This window comes from Salvia hispanica, chromosome 4, assembly GCF_023119035.1.
Source record: "Salvia hispanica cultivar TCC Black 2014 chromosome 4, UniMelb_Shisp_WGS_1.0, whole genome shotgun sequence".
In the NCBI taxonomy this organism is placed as follows: Eukaryota; Viridiplantae; Streptophyta; class Magnoliopsida; order Lamiales; family Lamiaceae; genus Salvia; species Salvia hispanica.
The window spans coordinates 20,515,992-20,534,361 of record NC_062968.1 but is presented as its reverse complement, the minus strand read 5'-3'; the positions used below and the strand labels follow the sequence as shown (position 1 = coordinate 20,534,361).

At 37.0% G+C, this 18,370-nt stretch overlaps 1 protein-coding gene and 1 pseudogene across 1 annotated transcript; both read right to left on the bottom strand.

Moving 5' to 3' along the window:
* Window positions 1-313: 313 nt before the first annotated feature.
* Window positions 314-3,277, bottom strand: LOC125223661 (serine carboxypeptidase-like 7). The gene is made up of 14 exons (XM_048126908.1): window positions 3,066-3,277; window positions 2,822-2,967; window positions 2,608-2,684; window positions 2,404-2,526; window positions 2,223-2,325; window positions 2,088-2,125; window positions 1,904-2,005; window positions 1,672-1,758; window positions 1,424-1,579; window positions 1,278-1,349; window positions 1,077-1,195; window positions 877-990; window positions 743-803; window positions 314-647 (listed from the first exon to the last, which is right to left on the bottom strand). The coding sequence occupies exons 1-14, from the start codon at window positions 3,197-3,199 to the stop codon at window positions 564-566; spliced, it is 1,416 nt and encodes a 471-aa protein (XP_047982865.1). The 5' UTR covers window positions 3,200-3,277; the 3' UTR covers window positions 314-563.
* A 13,947-nt stretch (window positions 3,278-17,224) lies between these two features.
* LOC125220608 lies at window positions 17,225-18,319 on the bottom strand (annotated as a pseudogene).
* Window positions 18,320-18,370: the final 51 nt, after the last annotated feature.

Sequence of the window (18,370 nt, the reverse complement as noted above, 5' to 3'; positions counted from 1 at the left end):
AATACTATAAAGTATAAATCATTAAATGATGGATGGATGCATTATTATTTATCAAATTCTAGATGGAAAAATTTCAAACACAAATACACAACTTATACAGAGGGAGTATCCAACCGGCGTTTATATAAGTTAATCGCCACATTTGAGAGTCGTGTAACATAGAAATTAACATCAACACAAATTAACGTAGAGATTAAATTATACAGAGGGAGTATCCAACAGGCGTTTTCCGATTGAATGAAGTAGTAGTAAAAATGGTGAATTGTAGAGGGCGCCTGACGTAGACAACAGAAGTTACATGGTGGCCTTTCCATAAATGTTAACCGTGAGATCCATAAACATTTGTTAATTATTTTTTGTTTCGATGATGATCGTTGGATCGATGTCATGCCCTTGCAACATTGAACTAAATAATTGTACAATGTGTTGTTTTTTGAAATGAAAGGGGAATGATTCGACTAACGAAATACTAGTAAACATACAGAAACAGGAATAAGGAATTCCAAGTGCTTCAATCCAAGCAAGAATGGAAAATTATTATAGAAATGAAGATGAGAGAGATTTTAGAGTGGGAAGAGAGATAACCATCTTCTCATCATTTCCAAACACTCCCTAGGCTTGTATTCTGGTGCTGTATGCCCTCCTCCCTGCTTATATACATTGCAACCATAAAAATATGTTACTAATATTTTACCTCATTTCAAATTAAACATATAAAAATATTATTGCATCTTTAACTTGCCTTGACTGTAGCAAACATGAGGTACGCTTCCTTGATCTTACTCTTGTATAGCTCAGTGTATCTGCAAATCACATAACACAATGTTGAGCAATGAGATATTTACTTCTATTATTAGTTGCTACAGAAAAATTCACCCTGCAACTTGACCATCGACGGTCCACGCCCTCCATTCATCATACATGGACACATTCAGTTTTCGTATCCATTTCAACGTGGCAATATAAGGTACACTTATGTCATGATCACCGCTGAAACAAAGAGGCGTATAGCTTCACTAACAATGTCGAAAAATATACGCAAGTATTAAGACAATGGGAATCAGATTTGATTTCACCTATACACCAAGGCTTGGAAGCCTCTATCACTCAGATTTTGATGATACTCGACAACACTTTTTATGTCATATTCGTAGCTCAAGCTCTTGTTACATCTCGTCCAGTCAGGTACCGTCCCCTGATTGATTGATTAATTTTTAAGCACAACATCTTAATAATGTGTTATACTCAAATTAAAAAAGTTGGGTCATGTTTTGTACCTCTCTGATGTGCAGAGCTTCTCTCACAGTTTCGTCGTTAGCCCACACGTTGGAGGCCAGATATGTGTGTTCCTGCAAAAGACAACAACTTTGAGTTAGGCCGACGATAACATGAAGGCAATGTGAGAAGCAGAGTGGAGGAATACATGGCATGGTGGTTCATTTTGGCTGGAGAGGGAGAGGAAGCCGATTGGATCATCTACTAGAGACGGTAGGAATATTCTAGAACCACCTTCTGGCAGTGTTTGGATTTCTTTGCAAATTAAGTTCAGAATTTGATAATGATTGACAAACTTGGTGCACTGCACTTGATTAAAAGGCAAAGCAATCAGTGTCGTCTAAAACATCAAAATCAATTGACATTTGCAAGGAAAATATCTTTAATGATGTATACCTGATTAATAATATAAAGAGCAAATAAACATTCGACATTATTTGGGTCTGGATTTACATACTCTCCTTTGCAGCTGATTCTTGCTCGCTGAAGTCATTATTCAAGAAACAAAATGAAAGCATCTTTGAGCAGAAACTTCAGTAATATAAATAATCATGCTCCTAACAACTCTTGAGATATACTCCGTATCTATAGCACTAGTTTAAATTCGCAAATATAACAATGAAAACACCTCAAATTGTTTGTCTGAAATGAGTGCCAGTCTGTGAGCATAAGGTATCCTTTCATTAATATCCTCATCTTCATTAGTCACCGGATTTCCGACAGTGTAGCCCTGTTCCCATTCAACAAAAATAGTTTAATCTTCTTAGGCCTAGAAACCAATGATAAGAAAACAAATCAACAACTTCCATTACTTTGAGAGAAATTATTGGCTCAAGTCCAGCTTCATTGCCTGCAAATTTTTGACTTCAATGATGAGGAAATGACAAAAAGGTTATAACCTATGCATAAGCATAAGCATATTTAAGTCTTCAGATGCAACTAACTACCTTTTGCTATTTCTAGAGCGAGCATGGGAACAATCTTGCCACCATAGGAGTCACCACTAACATAGAGACGATTCATGATAAACTCGGGATGAGCTAACAACCACTGCATTTAAACCAGCAAAAAAAGAGGTAAACTTCAGTAATGCCAAAAAAAAAAATAAACATGTCAAACAAGAGCAACCTTGCGTAGAAATGTGTAATTATGTTGGGTTGAACTAGTGTCAGATGAAGAGTAGCCTCTTGTAGACTTGGAATATGAGAATCCAGCTCCAACAGGGTAATCTAGGAATATAATGTTGGCAACCTAACACCATCAACACCACCACCACCATCATCATCATGATGCAATGTGGATGAATTCAAAATGGAAATTTATGTGTCAAACCTTAGTCCATGAATATGGGTTCAATACAAGAGAAGGTAAGCTTCCATCAAACTTCTCAAAATCAAAGCCCAGTGGACCTACAATTTAACATTAAATATTCTAATTGCCACCAAATCCAACAAATAGGCCACCAAGCTCAAAAAATATAGGATAAATTAGATCCAACACAAAACAACATTTCTTTGTGTGTGACTGACAGAGAGAAAGAAGAGACCAGTTTCGTAAAAGAAGCCGGTAAGGGCAGAGCAACCGGGGCCACCGCTGAGCCAGATGAGCAAAGGGTCTCTAGCTGGATCGTTTTCGGACTCGACGAAGTAGTAAAAGAGCTGGACTTCATCATTCTCTCCAACCCCAATATATCTGAATCCCACAAAACAACATCAATTCTTTCCAAATCAATTAAACAGAGTAAAACAGAGAAAACAGAGTATAGCAAGTGAATTGAGAAATGGAAAAACCCTGTTTCGAGTTTGAAAGGCAGAGTTCCGTCGTAGCCGGGGAGGTTTTCGACGATCGATTGTGGATCAGCAGACTTGAATCCGACAAAAAGAAAAACAAGGAAATGCAAGAATGGCTTCATGGCAAGCCACATTGCATTCCTAATTTAGTTCAAACGTGCCTAATTAGAATGGCTCAAGTAAAATAGTGTCGGCTGCTGCTCGTGATATTACCATTATCCAATACTGTTCCACAAAATTATCTCATTTTCATTGAAGGAAAGTTTCCCCAAACTTATTATTCTTATACATCAATTTATTTTCACTTTATACCACTAGGATCCACTAAACACTAACAATGATATGAGTCCAACTATCCACTAACATTATTTTAACTACCTTTCTCCCCATATCTCTTACTTACCAATATGCATTAATCCTTGTGCCGTCCCAAATGTCGTTATTTTTTTGGGATGGGGGGAGTATAAAACTACAAAAATGGGTCACGTTTCTTTTAAAATAAACGATTATCTTTGTCTTTATGGGAATTGGTTATGCTATATGTAAATGTTATTACATATCTAATCATATACAGAAACAATCAATTATATAATTCAAATGTCAAAAACCAATCAGGTATTAAAAATTAGTCTAAATATAGAATTGGGTATTTGGGTAATACGCGATACCCGATGGGTTACCCAATACCCTAATTATTTCCAGTTTCATTACCCGATCTCATATCCAATCCCATAAAATTGGATATTGGATATCCAATTCCCTGTGGGTGATGGTCAGGTTCGATTATTTTATTTTATTTTGTCTCAGTGATCTTATTTGATTTTACTTCTATCTGTAGATAGTTTTTAATGTTTATCACTCTAATTTGAAGTATATTCTTAATGTGCTATAAAACTGAAAATTCAATTAGCCTTGAATATATATAAATGATCTATTGCAATTTATTTAATCTCTATATAGTTTTTTTTATTGCATTTTTACTAAGTATAATCTGAAATATATTCTTGATGTGATATAAAATTTGAAGATTCAGTTAGTCTATTTTCTTTTTCAAGGATTAGGTATGTATTGTATTTTATTTATTTTTATTTAAATTATAATTTTAATAGTATGTACTATGAATTTGAGTTTCTTTCAAAGATTATGTTATCTTTTTTATTTCAGTTATATTTTAAATGCTTATTTAGAGTTCAAAATTAAATAGTTTGCTATTTTCTTATATTGTTTGTGTTTTTTTACAAATACAAACTATTAGTTTTGTTATGTTACTTTTTTTTATACTCCATTATTTTTAATATTCCGTAATAATTTGTCGTAGAATTCGTACCCCGAGCTTAAAGGTTCTGGATCCGCACTGACGGAGGGAGTAGTAGTTTTAGTAACATACAGAAACAAGAATACGAAATTCCAAGTGCTTAAATCCAAGCAAGAATGGAAAATTATGAAAGATTTTAGAGTGGGAAGAAAGAGAACCATCTTTTTATCATTTTCAAACACTCTCAAGGCTTGTATTCTGGTGTTGTATGCCCTAGGGGTGGCAAATCGTGCGTGTCGGGTCGTTATCGTGTCGACATGATAACGACACGAACACGATAACAACAAACACGAACACGACCCGTTAAGAAAACCTCAAACACGAACACGAACACGACCCGCTACCCTCAGACACGAACACGACACGAACACGACACGAACCCATTAACGGCACGAACCGTTTCGGGTCAACACGACACGAACACGACACGAACCCATTGATGACACGAAAATAAGTATTGAAAAATGAAAATAATAAGAATAATAATATTAAAATATTATGTGTTAATAAGAATAATAATATTAAAATATTATGTGTTAACGGATAACACGAACACGACACGAACACGACACGAACACGACACGAACACGCATTGTTAACGGATAACACGAACCCGACACGAACACGACACGAAATTTTCGTGTCCTTAATGGGTCGACCCGATAAGGACACGAACACGATAAGCTCTGACCCAAACCCATTAATTTCGTGCCGGTTCATGTCGTGTTATCGTGTCGTGTCAAAAATTGTCAGCCCTAGTATGCCCTGACTCCGCATATATGCATTGCAACCATAAAAAGAATGGCTTCATGGCAAGCCACGTTGCATTCCTAATGTAGTTCAAACGTGTCTAATTAGAATGGCACAAGCAAAATAGTGTTGGCTGCTGCTCAAATGAACATATGATATTACCTTATCCAATAGTGGTCCAAAACACCATTCATATCTTTTATACTCGTGTTTTTTGAGTACTATTATTGAGCATCCATACATCAATACGTTGATAAAATATCTCCCAACAACTACAATCAATAAATTAAAAGATTCGTATCTATTAATGAGGTTAGGTGTGAATGAGTCTCACAATTATTTTTACACATAATAACACTCTTCGCAACATTTCAGTACGATATACCATAAAATCGGTACAATAAAAATATTTTTGGTCTTAAAATGGAAAATTGAGATTATTTTTCGTGGAAAAAAGGAAGCAAGATAACTGACAAAAAACTGTTTTTTAACAAAATGACACCTGCTTTATCAACACATCTACGTTATTAGGGGTTGGATACGGATTACCCAAACCCAAAAATCATGTAAAATACCTACCCTATACACGACCGGATATATTTTCGGGTACCCAAATACTCATTCCGGGTACCCAATATGAAATGCCCGACTCTTTACATAGGTTAATAACTAATAAAAATTCAAATTAATATTATATTATAAATATAGAGAATATTTAAATAGACTAATATCTTTAATATTCCATACTCCTATATTTTATTGTACACCCTCCGTCCATAATAAAAATAAGGACACTTTTTTTTTTCGTCCGTCCTATAAAATTATCTCATTTTCATTTATGGAAAGTTCCCCATACCGCCCAATACACCACATAATCACTATACGATGGCGAATCCAGAATCCGAATATGGAGAGGGCGAAATTAATTATTAAAAATAATAATATAATTTTTTAATTATTAAATTAAATAATATATTAATTAAAATATAAAAATACAAAAGCAATGTAGGTAAAATTGTAAACATTTAGTTCCCATAAATATTTTAAATATTTATTTTGATATACAAGTAATAAGATGCAATAAACATCACATAAAATAAGTACTGTATAGTACTCCCTCCGTTTCGCCATAGTTGAGTCATTTTTCCATTTCGGAAAGTTTCTTCATAGTTGAGTCATTTCTATATATGGTAAATTTTTTCTCTTTTTTACTTTACTCTCTCTACTTTATTCACTTTATACTTTATTCTCTCTACATTTTCCTCTCTCTTACTTTTTTATCTATTTATTTAACACACTCAATATTCATTTCTAAAACTCTGCGCCGAAAAGTTTCGCCTCAACTATGGCGAAACGGAGGGAGTACTAAATAACAAATATTGAAAAAAAATTTAACTAAAAAATAGTAGTAAGTATAACAATATAATATATGTAAACTAATAAAACTAAAGATTCATAACTATTTTATGGTTTGATTTGATACTTAAAAAGCAATATGAATTGATAAAGTAAAATAAAAAGGTTAAGTGAAGAAAAATGCTCAGTGAGACAGGATACATAGACTTCTCGATTATTATAAGACAAACAACTCAACCACTTGCTTGCTAACTTTAATACAACATTTATTGAAAATCTATATTTTTCTATCAATGGAGGGGACGATTTTCCTATTTTCGGCTCGACCCTAACGGATATTTAGGATTTCCGGACGGCCATGGAGGGGGCAGCCCCTAATCCACCAGTGTTGACACCTATACTCTAAGTACACCAATAACATCATATGTTTAATACTCCTTCCGTTCCATAAAAATAAAGACTATTTTTATTTTAGTCTTTCCCATTAAATATGTCATTTTTATTTTTAGTAACTTCCTTCTCACGAATGATGTGACTTATTTTCCATTAACAATGCTTCAATTATGTTTTATTTTTGTATCTCTCTTTATTTTTATAGATATGTGTGAGTATCAAAAATCTAGCTCAACTTAATTAATATTCCCTCCGTCCGACAAGAATATGCACTCTTTCCTTTTTAGCCCTGCAACTTGACCATCAACGGTCCATCCCCTCCGCTCATCTTCCAAGGACACATTCATTTTGTGTATCCACTTCCAACGTGCCAAGGTAAGGTATATTTTTGAAAAGATTTAGATTGAGTAGAGAAGAAATATGCTTATATCGTTATACGGAGTTTTGTTTGATGTACTTTAAAGACAAAGAAATACTATAAGAAAAGAAATAAATTTAAACACTACAACAAAAAAAAATGTTAAGAATATTTTTTAATACAATTAAGGACGCTAATTTGTATTTATAAATATACCACCAACGCTTCAAAATGCATTCTTGTTGTTGGTGTCCCAACTAAAATTAGAGGACGCAAATGAAAGCGTCCTAAAAAATAAGAAATTAAATTAATTTGTCCTTAATTTAGGAACTCTTTCATTTGCTTCCTAAATTGTTAATTTTTTAAAACTTTCCAAATGCAAATACATTTCAATTTTTGTGTCTTTAAAATAGTACTATGTGTTTTGGAATTAAATATGTAAAAAAACTTAAATATCATATAGGTATCTAAAGTCTAAATACCCTCAAGGTGTATATTTTGGTCCTAAGAAACGTCAAAAGTGGAAAAGGTTCTCATATAGTAATAACATGTGTTCAAGGATCATTGTAATTTTTTTTCAGGTACTACTAGCATACAAAAAAACATAATTCATAGTATTATTACATGGTTTTGTCGGGACCTTATTAGGTATTGTAGTATTTTTTATTCCCTTGACATGTAGTATATTTTTTATGGAATCATATCATAAATTAGGATAATTAGGTTTCAGCAATTCTATTTTTGAGAGTATTTATAGTTAGCTTTACATATTGAATTTTTTAAAAGTGGATAAGCCTACCAATCCGCCGTTAATAGCACATTTTTACGGTTTGATGGAAGTAATCAATATTATTACTTCTCCATTCGTTGAAGAATACATGTCTCACTTAAATGAGTGAAAAAAGTTTGTTTTTTTTCCGCTTGATTTGTTTCTTGCGGGTTTGATGTTAATGTAAATCCTATTTATATATTTAATTTTATTATAAAATTTGAGGGAAGTAAGTTAATGGAATGGATGTTTATAATCCATATATAGTAAAATTAAAATGGCATACATCTTATATCGACAATACTACTACTACAAAACATTTAACGATAGATGGATGCAGTATTATTTATCAAATTCTAGAGAGAAAATTAAAATACAAATACATAACTTATGCAGAGGGAGTATCCAACAGGCGTTTATATATAAGTTAATCGAGTCCAACATAACAACAAAACGAGGTACCTTCTTGCCGTGGGCAGAATTGGAGCTTAACTGCTTCCACCATGCAGCATTGGGTACATCGCCTTTCAAGGCACTTTATGGCCGCGACCCACCCTTGTTGGTGGCGGCACCGCCGTCTGCATAGACTCCACCTAAGGTGGCTGAGTTGATACGCCAACGTGGTGAGCTATTAACGGTGTTGAGGCCATGTTTCATCATTCTCTCCAACACCAATATATCTGAATCCCACTGTTGAAGATAAAGAATGATTATGATCGAACAAGAAAACAGAGTTGAATGTGGAAGATGATCTAATGTGAATCTTGAAGAGAGAAATTTTATTGAAGGATTCTTGAAGAGTTTTCCAACTGAATCTACCGCTACAAACAACAAATCTCTACACTACTTATACAAGAGATCGAGTGAAAGAGAATTCACAAAATCTGTTACAACCATGAAGATAACCGCCTACAACGGCTAGTCTTCTTAACTAACTTTTGAACTCTTCTTGATATGCTACAGCGCATCCTTTGAGTTCTTCCCATGCACCCTCGATTGCTATTCTCAGTCACCATGCATACACAACAATCTCCACCTTGTCTGATACATAGCAACAATCAAAAATCTATGGTAAGCAAGACTATTAGCCTACGGCAGTAATCAAACCTCTCTTTGCTCAAGGGTTTTGTGAGCATATCCGCAGGGTTGTGTGCAGTGTCAATCTTCACCAACTTGACCTTGCCACTCTCCACCTCATCTCTGAATCACATAACCCAACCAGAGCTGCCTCATTTGCTCCACCTTGATCAGTGAATAGAATAACTAACTTGTCATCTCCTTTAAGATACCTCAAGGTCCACTTCAAAGCATTCCAATGTTGTCTGCCAAACTCTGCCATGTACCTGCTGGTAGTGCTGCTAGCATGGGCTATATCAGGCCTTGTGCAGATCATCATGTACATAAGACTCCCTACAATATTAGAATATGGGATCAGCTGCATCTGCTCTTTCTGCAGTTTGAAGTGAACTGCTAATTGAGTTGAGGTGCTTTTCGTGTTCTGGACTTTAAACTTCTTCAATGTCCTCTGAATATAGTCGGTCTGGAATAGCCATAGCTTCCTTTTATTTCTATCTCTGACAATATCCATACCAAGTATCCTTTTGGCAACTCCAAGATCTTTCATCTCAAAGTCTGACTTGAACTGAGCTTTAATCTTTCTGATCTCTTCAACATCTGGCCCTGAGATGAGCATATCATCTACATATAGCAACAAGTATGTAGCTGCTCTACCTTTCTCTCTTTCCACAAATACACAACTATCATAAAGTGATCTGCAGAACCCTAATCTTGCTAGACTTTCACCAAACTTTAGATACCATTGCCTGCTACTTTGCTTTAAACCATAAATGCTCTTTTTGAGCATGCAGACCTTCTCCTATCCACCAGGTTTGACAAAACCCTGAGGTTGAGCCATGTAAAAACACTCTTCCAGATCTCCATTTAAAAAAGGCCGTCTTCACATCCATCTACTTTAGCTCCCAGTTTTTCTTAGCTGCTATAGCCAGTAGCACTCTGATAGAATTATGCTTGACCACAGGAGAATATACTTCATTAAAATCTACTCTCTCCTCCTGGTTAAAGCCTTTAGCAACAAGCCTAGCTTTGAATCTACCATTTTGAGATTCTGTGGTCTCAATCTTTTTCTTGAACACCCATTTGCAGCCTATGATTTTCCTGAACTCAGCTTTATCAACCAGAATCCAAGTCTTGTTGTTCAATAAAGATTGAATCTCTTCCTTCATGGCCTGTAGCCATTCCAGCTTTTCAGACCCATTAATAGCCTCTGTGTAAGAACCTAGCTCAGATAGCTCTATCTGCTTAGCAATATGAAGAGCATAAAACATCATCTCATAATCACTGAACCTTGCTAGTGGCCTTAGGTTTGTTCTTCTTGGCCTATCTCTCCCAATCTGATATTCTTGTGAAGAGGGTTGCTGATCCTGTGGAGGCACTAATGCTTCCTCATAATCCTCCAATACACCATCTGTAACATCAGTTTGAATATGTTGCTGATCAGAAGAACTCCCAGACTCCACCTCAAAACCAGCTTCAGCCTGAGGTTCAGCACCAGAACTCTCTGCAGGATTTTTGATCAGGAAAGGCATTTGATCCTCAATGAAGACCACATCTCTGCTCACCACCACCTTCTGATTCCCAGGCTCTACACACCATAGCCTGTAACCCTTTACTCCTCTCTGATATCCCAACATTATACACTGGACTACCCTTGCACTAAGCTTGCCTTGCTTTTGATGTGCAAAAGCCTTACACCCAAAAGGCCTCAGCCTTGAATAGTCAGGACTTGAGCCATACCACATCTCATCCGGTATAGAGCCACCTATACTAGAAGATGGGCATTTGTTGATCAAGAAAGCTGCAGTAGAAACAGCCTCTGCCCAGAACTGCTTCCCTGCACCAGAGGATGATAATAAGCACCTGACTCTTTCCAATAATGTTCTATTCATCCGTTCTGCCACCCCGTTTTGTTGGGGGTTGGCAGAAACGATTTTGTGCCTTCTAATGTCCTTTTCCTGGCAAAAACCATCAAACACTTTAGACAGATATTTCAGACCATTGTCTGTTCTGAGCACCTTTGGGCATCTGCCCTTTACATTCTCCATCTCCTTGCACCAATTCTTGAAGTTGTTATAGGCCTCTGACTTCTCTTTTAAGATATAAACCCACACTTTCCTAGAAAAATCATCAATTATAGACATATAGTACCTTCCTCCACCTAAACTCTTCATTGGTGCAGGTCCCCACAAATCTGAGTCTATATAGTCCAGTGGAGAGGTTGAAGAGTGCTTACCTTTTTTGGGAATGATAGTTTCTTGGCCTTTCCCAGCAAGCAATCCTCACATGGCCCCATCATTTCACCATCTGGTACATGGATGAGTTTCTTATGGACCAGTGCTCTCAAGGTACCTTCAGCTGGATGTCCCAGCTTATAATGCCAGCTTCTAAGATCACTTTTGGCTGCCATATGAGATTCTCCTGAGATAGCTGTTGCATGTAGATAGTATAGACAACCCATTCTCTTGGCTACCATCTTTACTTGATCCCCTTTACAGACCTTCATTTCTCCTTTTTCTGAAATAAACAGAAATCCTTTTCTCTCCACAGTTCCTAGAGAAATAAGGTTTCTCTCGACCTCAGGAATAAATCTCACATTAGATAGAATTCTAACCAAGCCATCATACATTCTCAGCTTAATGCTCCCAATTCCTCTGATAGCACAAGTATTGTTGTTGCCCAATAACACAGATCCATTGCACTCCTCAAGATCAAGGAACCAACCTTTATTTGGGAACATATGGAAAGAGCAGCCTGAGTCCATGATCCATAAGCTTTTCTTCCCACTCTCCATCACATTCATCACCTCAGCTGGCTCATCACCTTCACTGCTGATAACATTGGTGTGGGGCTGACTTTCAGAAGCTTGTTTCTTATTTCAACCATAGCAATCCTTCTTTAAGTGTCCCGGTTTCTTGCACCAATGACAAGAACGGGTCTCCTTCATACCAGATCCTTCACCCTTTGAATCCTCCACTTTCTTTTTAAACTTTTTCTTGTGAAACTTCTTGATATTAAGGGATTCAGGCTAAGGATCTTGATGCTTCTTAGATCCTTTTTGTAACTCCTTTGCCATGAGAGTCGAGTGGACTTCAGTCAATGTAATAGGCTTATCACGCTCGAGGACTGCCTTCATCTTCATCTTCCATAAACCGTAATCATTCTTTCCTGTGAATTTTTCTGACTCTAGACGTGCAGACGACGCCAATTGTTGAAGATAAAGAATGATTATGATCGAACAAGAAAACAGAGTTGAATGTGGAAGATGATTTAATGTGAATCTTGAAGAGAGAAACTTTTATTGAAGGATTCTTGAAGAGTTTTACAACTGAATCTACCGCTACAAAGAGCGAATCTCTACACTACTTATACAAGAGATCGAGTGAAAGAGACTTCACAAAATCTGTTACAACCATGAAGATAACCGCCTACAACGGCTAGTCTTCCTAACTAACTTTTGAACTCTTCTTGATATGCTACAACGCATCCTTCGACTTCTTCCCATGCACCCTAGATTGCTATTCTCAGTCACCATGCATGCACAACACCCACAAAACAACATCATTTCTTTCCAATTAAACAGAGAAAACAGAGTGTAGCTAGTGAACTGAGAAATGTAGAGACCCTGTTTCGAGTTTGAAAGGCAGAGATCCGTCGTAGCCGGGAAGGGTCTCTACAATTGTGTGCGAAGCAGCAGACTTGATTCCAACAACGAAAGCAACAAGCAAAAGCAGGAATGTCTTCATGCACAGTGACATTGCATTCCTGTTCTACTTTTTCTTATTTTGCTACAATAGAAACCCTAAGTAAATTTCTGATTCAATGAACATCGACGCCCAATCGGCTTGATCACTCGACATGATGGCCACACAATTTGTCAAGTTCTGTTCATGTAAAGTTTTTTTAGTCCCATGCCCATAGCCCATTGTCTTGTAGAAAATAGAATTATGGTATGAATGGAGCGTGAGGAAAATATGTTGTACTAATAATATATGAATGTGATATTTAAAATGTTTGGAATCGTGCTTCGTCAAAGGGTATTGATCAAGAGTAAAAGCGACGAAACATTTAATTTTGTGAAATTAAATGATTTAGTGTCGCTCTACTCTGAAAATAGATGTATATTTATTTTCACTAAGTCGATTCCCAATATGTGAAAAATAATGCCTTGTATGAGAAGTCCAATGTATTAATTAATAGTGTATTAACTATCTCATATTCGAGAAGAGAACCATATATAAGATGTACTCCCTCTGTCCGTCATTAGGACTCCCGGTTTATTATTTTAGTATGTTCATCATTAAGAATCTCGGTTCACTTTTACTGTAAATGGTAGGTACAACTCACTTTCCACTAACTCATTTCACTCACATTCTATTACTAATACTCCCTCCGTCCCACAATAAGAGTGACACTTTGCTATTTTGGTCCGTCTCACAATAAGAGTCACACTTCATTATTGTCATAAATGTTAAGTATGTCTCACATTCCACTAACTCACTTCACTCACATTTTATTATAAAACCAATATAAAAAAGTGGGTCTCATATTCCACTAACTTTTTTAATCCACTATACTTTACATTTTTTAAAACTCGTGCCCATAATAAGAGTGACTCCTATTTTGGGATGGTGGGAGTATATAAAAATGGGTTGCACATTTCATCATCTTTTCCCACCTATCATTTTTTAAAATCCATGCCGAAAAAAATAAATATACTGAAAGAATTAAGAATATAGTGTATAAAACTAGTACATAAGTGAGATGTTGTCGGGCCTGTGCTTTGAGTGGGCTTGGGCCCATGCCGATCCTAGGTTTGTAAAAATGCCCAACTGGAGCCCAATTAACCTTCTTAGCTAAGCCCAAACCCGCTCCATTTCATTGGTCAGCCGAGCCTGGGCAGGATGGCCGACCCAATAAATAGGAAGACATTTTATGCATTCCATACAACAATACAAAATAGAACATCTGCATTCACAAAGCATTAGCTCTCTCTCTAATTTGTCTTATCCGTTAAGCTCTGTCCTTTCCATCATCTAGTTCGCCAGAGTTTGTATAAACCGCGGTTTGCAATGAACAAGACGAAGTCGTTTTATCCTTGGAGACGACACGCCAAACTGGGAGCACTATCAGAGCGTATCTCGTCTTGCACAAGAGGACTCCTTGACTCGGGTTGATCAGTTTACTCGTTTCCAGTTTTGTTTCTAATTTAGCTTAACTGGTCTTGTTCAGCTTGATCAATTTGTTTCCTTAGTGCATGTTCGGTTGGTGACACTAAATAATCATAGATATAGTATGAGATAGGTTAGGATGGGCCTTATCCAAGATTAAACTAATATTGGATTAAGGATTGATGTTTGGTAAACAAGATATTAGATTTTTTTTTTTTTTTTTGGGGTTACAAGATTATATTCAAGATAGTTTTTTTATCCAATATAAAAGGTTGGATTGATAAGGTTATTATATTTATATCTCGCAAAAATTTTTAAAAAAATTAAAATTAATGAATCTTAATTATGTACGTGTGACCAAAATATTACGTCTACTCTATCAATTAATTTTATATTTTTGATTTCACCATTTCGATTAAACTTCATCAAGATTACATATAAAATTAATAAAAATAGTCTCCACTTAATTGTTCTTTTCAAATATTGTAGATATTATCAAATAATAAAAATTATGGAGGTTGGGTGATAGAACGTGAGGTTCTATCGATGCAAAAAGAGCACGCGTACGACAGAGATTGATCGGAAAATATGATAAACACACCTAGTTGAAGTTCTAGGGTTTTGGAACAAGAATGAGAAAAGAAGTATTTTATTTCTTAATTCTCAATGAATCAAAATGATAGGAAATTCTATAATTTATAGAATTCTAAATCCTAAAGCCTATCTTGCTAAGCAAGCAAAATATATTAAAAAGATTACAAAAGATATGCAAAATCAAATCAAATACTATTAAAAGATACTTTGGATATTGAGAGAGATTTGGACGCGATCTTGAGCGTGATTTGGATTCTGCCCTATCAACTCTCCCCCGGTTGAAATACACCTTGTCCTCAAGGTGGAAAATCTGAATTGCAATAGTATGTCCACGGAAATCACCAAGCCGCTGCCGAAGCCTCTGTAAGCTCCAATCAGCATCTGCCCTAAATGAGAACAGTAAATTATGGCATGAAGGCTTCTCGGGCTCATAATAACATCAATATCATCCGACTCAAATATTCCTGGATCAAATATGCGAACTCCTTCTTCTCCACTAAATTGAAGAGTATCACGGCTATCGACGCCATCAAGTAAAACCTCAACCAAGTGCCCATATTTGTTGCTTGAATAGTACCAAGGTGCACGAACAATAATTGAACAGAATTGATACTAATTAGAAGCAAAAGCAACAGTGTAGTATGGATCAAGAAGACCCGCTGCATCACCGGAAAACCCTCGTTTAGTTCGTGGCACACACTTCAATCCACCGTTGTTGCTGGAATCGACGTCATTATTTTTCTCCATAGCAATGATCTCAGTTGGTTGTACAGAATCAAACGGGCCATTGAAAATAACATCTCAACCTTCACAACAATATTTTCTGACTCCAATACAATATTAGGAACAAAAACTCCCGCTTCATGAGGTGAGTCCCTGCTATTTGCATCAAAACTTTCTCGATCCATGAGCGGCGGTGGCGGCTCCGTGCTGATAATATCCTGCACTTGCACCGGCGACATCGTGTTGTGGACGTGCTGGCGGTCATCACGGGATGTATATGTTGGTGGAGGGGAGGCTCCTTGCACGCCAGCCAAGGTTTAGCAGGGCTGCTGTAGGGCTGGAAGACGTTCTATGTACTCATTATGTGAATCGGGCTACTAAAAATTCGTCCCAACCTTTGCCTTTATTGTTTTCCTCCCAGTACGCCATCCACTCTGATGCCGGATGATCAAACAAGTATTGCGTCAGGTACAAACGATCATGGAGCGGCATGTACTGATGATTGTAGTAGGTTTGGATTTTGTGAATCCAATCTCGGGCATTGTCGCCCTCAAAGCGAGGGGGATCGAAGCGAAGGCGTGGTAAGACCTCAGGTGCAACGCCAAGAGGTGCCTGCGTGAGCGATGGCGGAATTTGCCATCCCCGTGTCGTGGTTGCAGCTGCTGGTGGGTCAGGCGGCTCCTTTTGCGTCGGAGAGATGGCAGCCAATTTGGCCAGGTTTTCCTCAATTCTTTTGTTGAACACATTTTGTTGTCGTGCGAAGGCCTCCAACTCAAGCTCTTGTGTCAACAATTCCTCGTCCTGCTTGGCGAATCGGATGTTCATATCGAACAACATCTGACCGATGTCGTTGAGGGAATATGTTTGTGGTTGCGGTGGCATTTTGCGCTTGGCGGTGGTCGCGGCCATGGAAGGAGTACGGATTTGAGAGAGTTGTTGTGGCGGGGCTGCCAGATCTGGACGACGACTCAGCAACGGAGGAGATGCTCGAGCAGCGAGTGCAATGCGGAGAAACGTGGGTGGTGACTGCTGTACGGCGGCGAGACCGGCTGACGCTGACTCCACAGCGATGGCGGTGGGACCTGGCTGGTATGGACTGTGGTGTAAGGCTCGGCTATTGGATTGTGGAGCGTCTACAAAAATCTCGCGATTTAGCAACGGAAAATTCCGCTGCTAAATGACTAAATTCCGTTGCTAAATCAGATTAGCAGCGGATTAGTAGCGGATATTGTCCGCCGCTAAAGACCTCGCTGCCAAATCACTTGTAGCGTACAAAGTCCGCTACTAAGACCTAGCAACGGATTTCCAACAGACGAAATCCGCTACTAAATGTTGAAATCAAAACAGAAACGAAAATGAATCAAGTTTAGCAACAGATATATTCGTTGCTAGTACTAGCGGATCAGTAGCAGAATTTCATTAGTAAGAGATTAGCAACGGATATATTCCGCTACTGTAGTTTTTTTTTTATTTATTTATATTTTACTTCAGTTGCTATTCCGTTGCAAACTTTAAATTTATATTACGGATCAATTATTTTATTGTTTGCCCAGTTTCGACAACCTGTTTACTACAAACCAACATCTCAACAAATAAATAACAACAATTCTTTGTAGCAAAAAATAATAATAGATAAACTAATAAGTATTTTTCAAATTACATAAAGTTCGATATTGTCATAACTTTAAAATATAGATAATAATGAATCTCAAAAAGGTCAAACTCATAATTCTTCATAATCATGACTAGAGACTGAACAACTGAATAACTCGAGTTATGGGACTGTTGGGACATGAACTGCGCCTTGGCTTCTCCCTCAAACGACATCCTAAAACTATCAACATTCTGTGGTTGGTGATTTGATCTCCCGGGCTTGTCCATACTACGCCTTGGCTTCTCCCTCCTGTCGCTGCTCTTCCTCGGAGCATCAAAAATATCTATGCTCTTCCTCGTGCTCGTTCCGTGCTATGGAGATCGCTCCACTGTTGCCACAAACTTCTTGAGATGTTTGATGTATTCAGTGGTCCCTCCTTTGATCCACAATGGCTCGTATTTCTCTTTGCAGAGTTCTCACAACTGATCACTGTGTGAAAGGTTAACCACTTTATCTGCAGTTCCTTGACAACAAACCATCACAAGATCATTTATGTTGCAAAGAAACACTTAAATGGGGGGTATAAACTAGACTCTAGCATGCAATTCATGAAAACTAGTACACAGCATAGCACATTCATAACAAATAGGCAAGGAAGACTTGAGAAATATTGAGTTACGTCAAAATAAGCAAGAAGCATCCAACACAGATATAGTATTAATACCTCATCTTCAACATAAGAGTTTCTAAAGTTACGAATAGAAAAATACTGATACTTACATGAATAATGAGGACAGTTGATTTAGCAGGATGGACTTTTCGATGTTCTACAGCAAGAGACAACGCAACAACAATACATTAATTCAACACAATTGAAAGCAAGAAATTTGCATCTTAATTTCACATTATGGGGAAGATATAACCTTGTAGATGTCGAACCAATAAGTTTTTTTGACAAAATACATGACTCTCACACCAGAGAGTATAGGACTATGCAAAACAACAACTCGTACACTAGGCAAACAAGTTGCTGGATCTAAAGTGGGGCCACTTACCACAGATTGACTGTATAAGATAACATCTTCCTGCTTGGTGCCATAGTTCTCCTCCAAACACTTGAAAGCAGCTTCAATAACCGCATTTGTATTATGCTCACTGGGCTACAAACAAAAACCAACATAACCATCTTTTTCACAGTTACAGTATAT

What these genes read in the sequence shown, in the direction of transcription:
- LOC125223661 (XM_048126908.1), bottom strand. Translation starts at nt 3,199, where the DNA reads ATGTGGCTTGCCATGAAGCCATTCTTGCATTTCCTTGTTTTTCTTTTT. An exon ending in TTCCAAGCCTTGGTGTATAG is followed by an intron (nt 991 to 1,076) that starts GTGAAATCAAAT and finishes TCTTTGTTTCAG; the next exon opens with CGGTGATCATGACATAAGTG. An exon ending in TCATGTTTGCTACAGTCAAG is followed by an intron (nt 648 to 742) that starts GCAAGTTAAAGA and finishes GTATATAAGCAG; the next exon opens with GGAGGAGGGCATACAGCACC.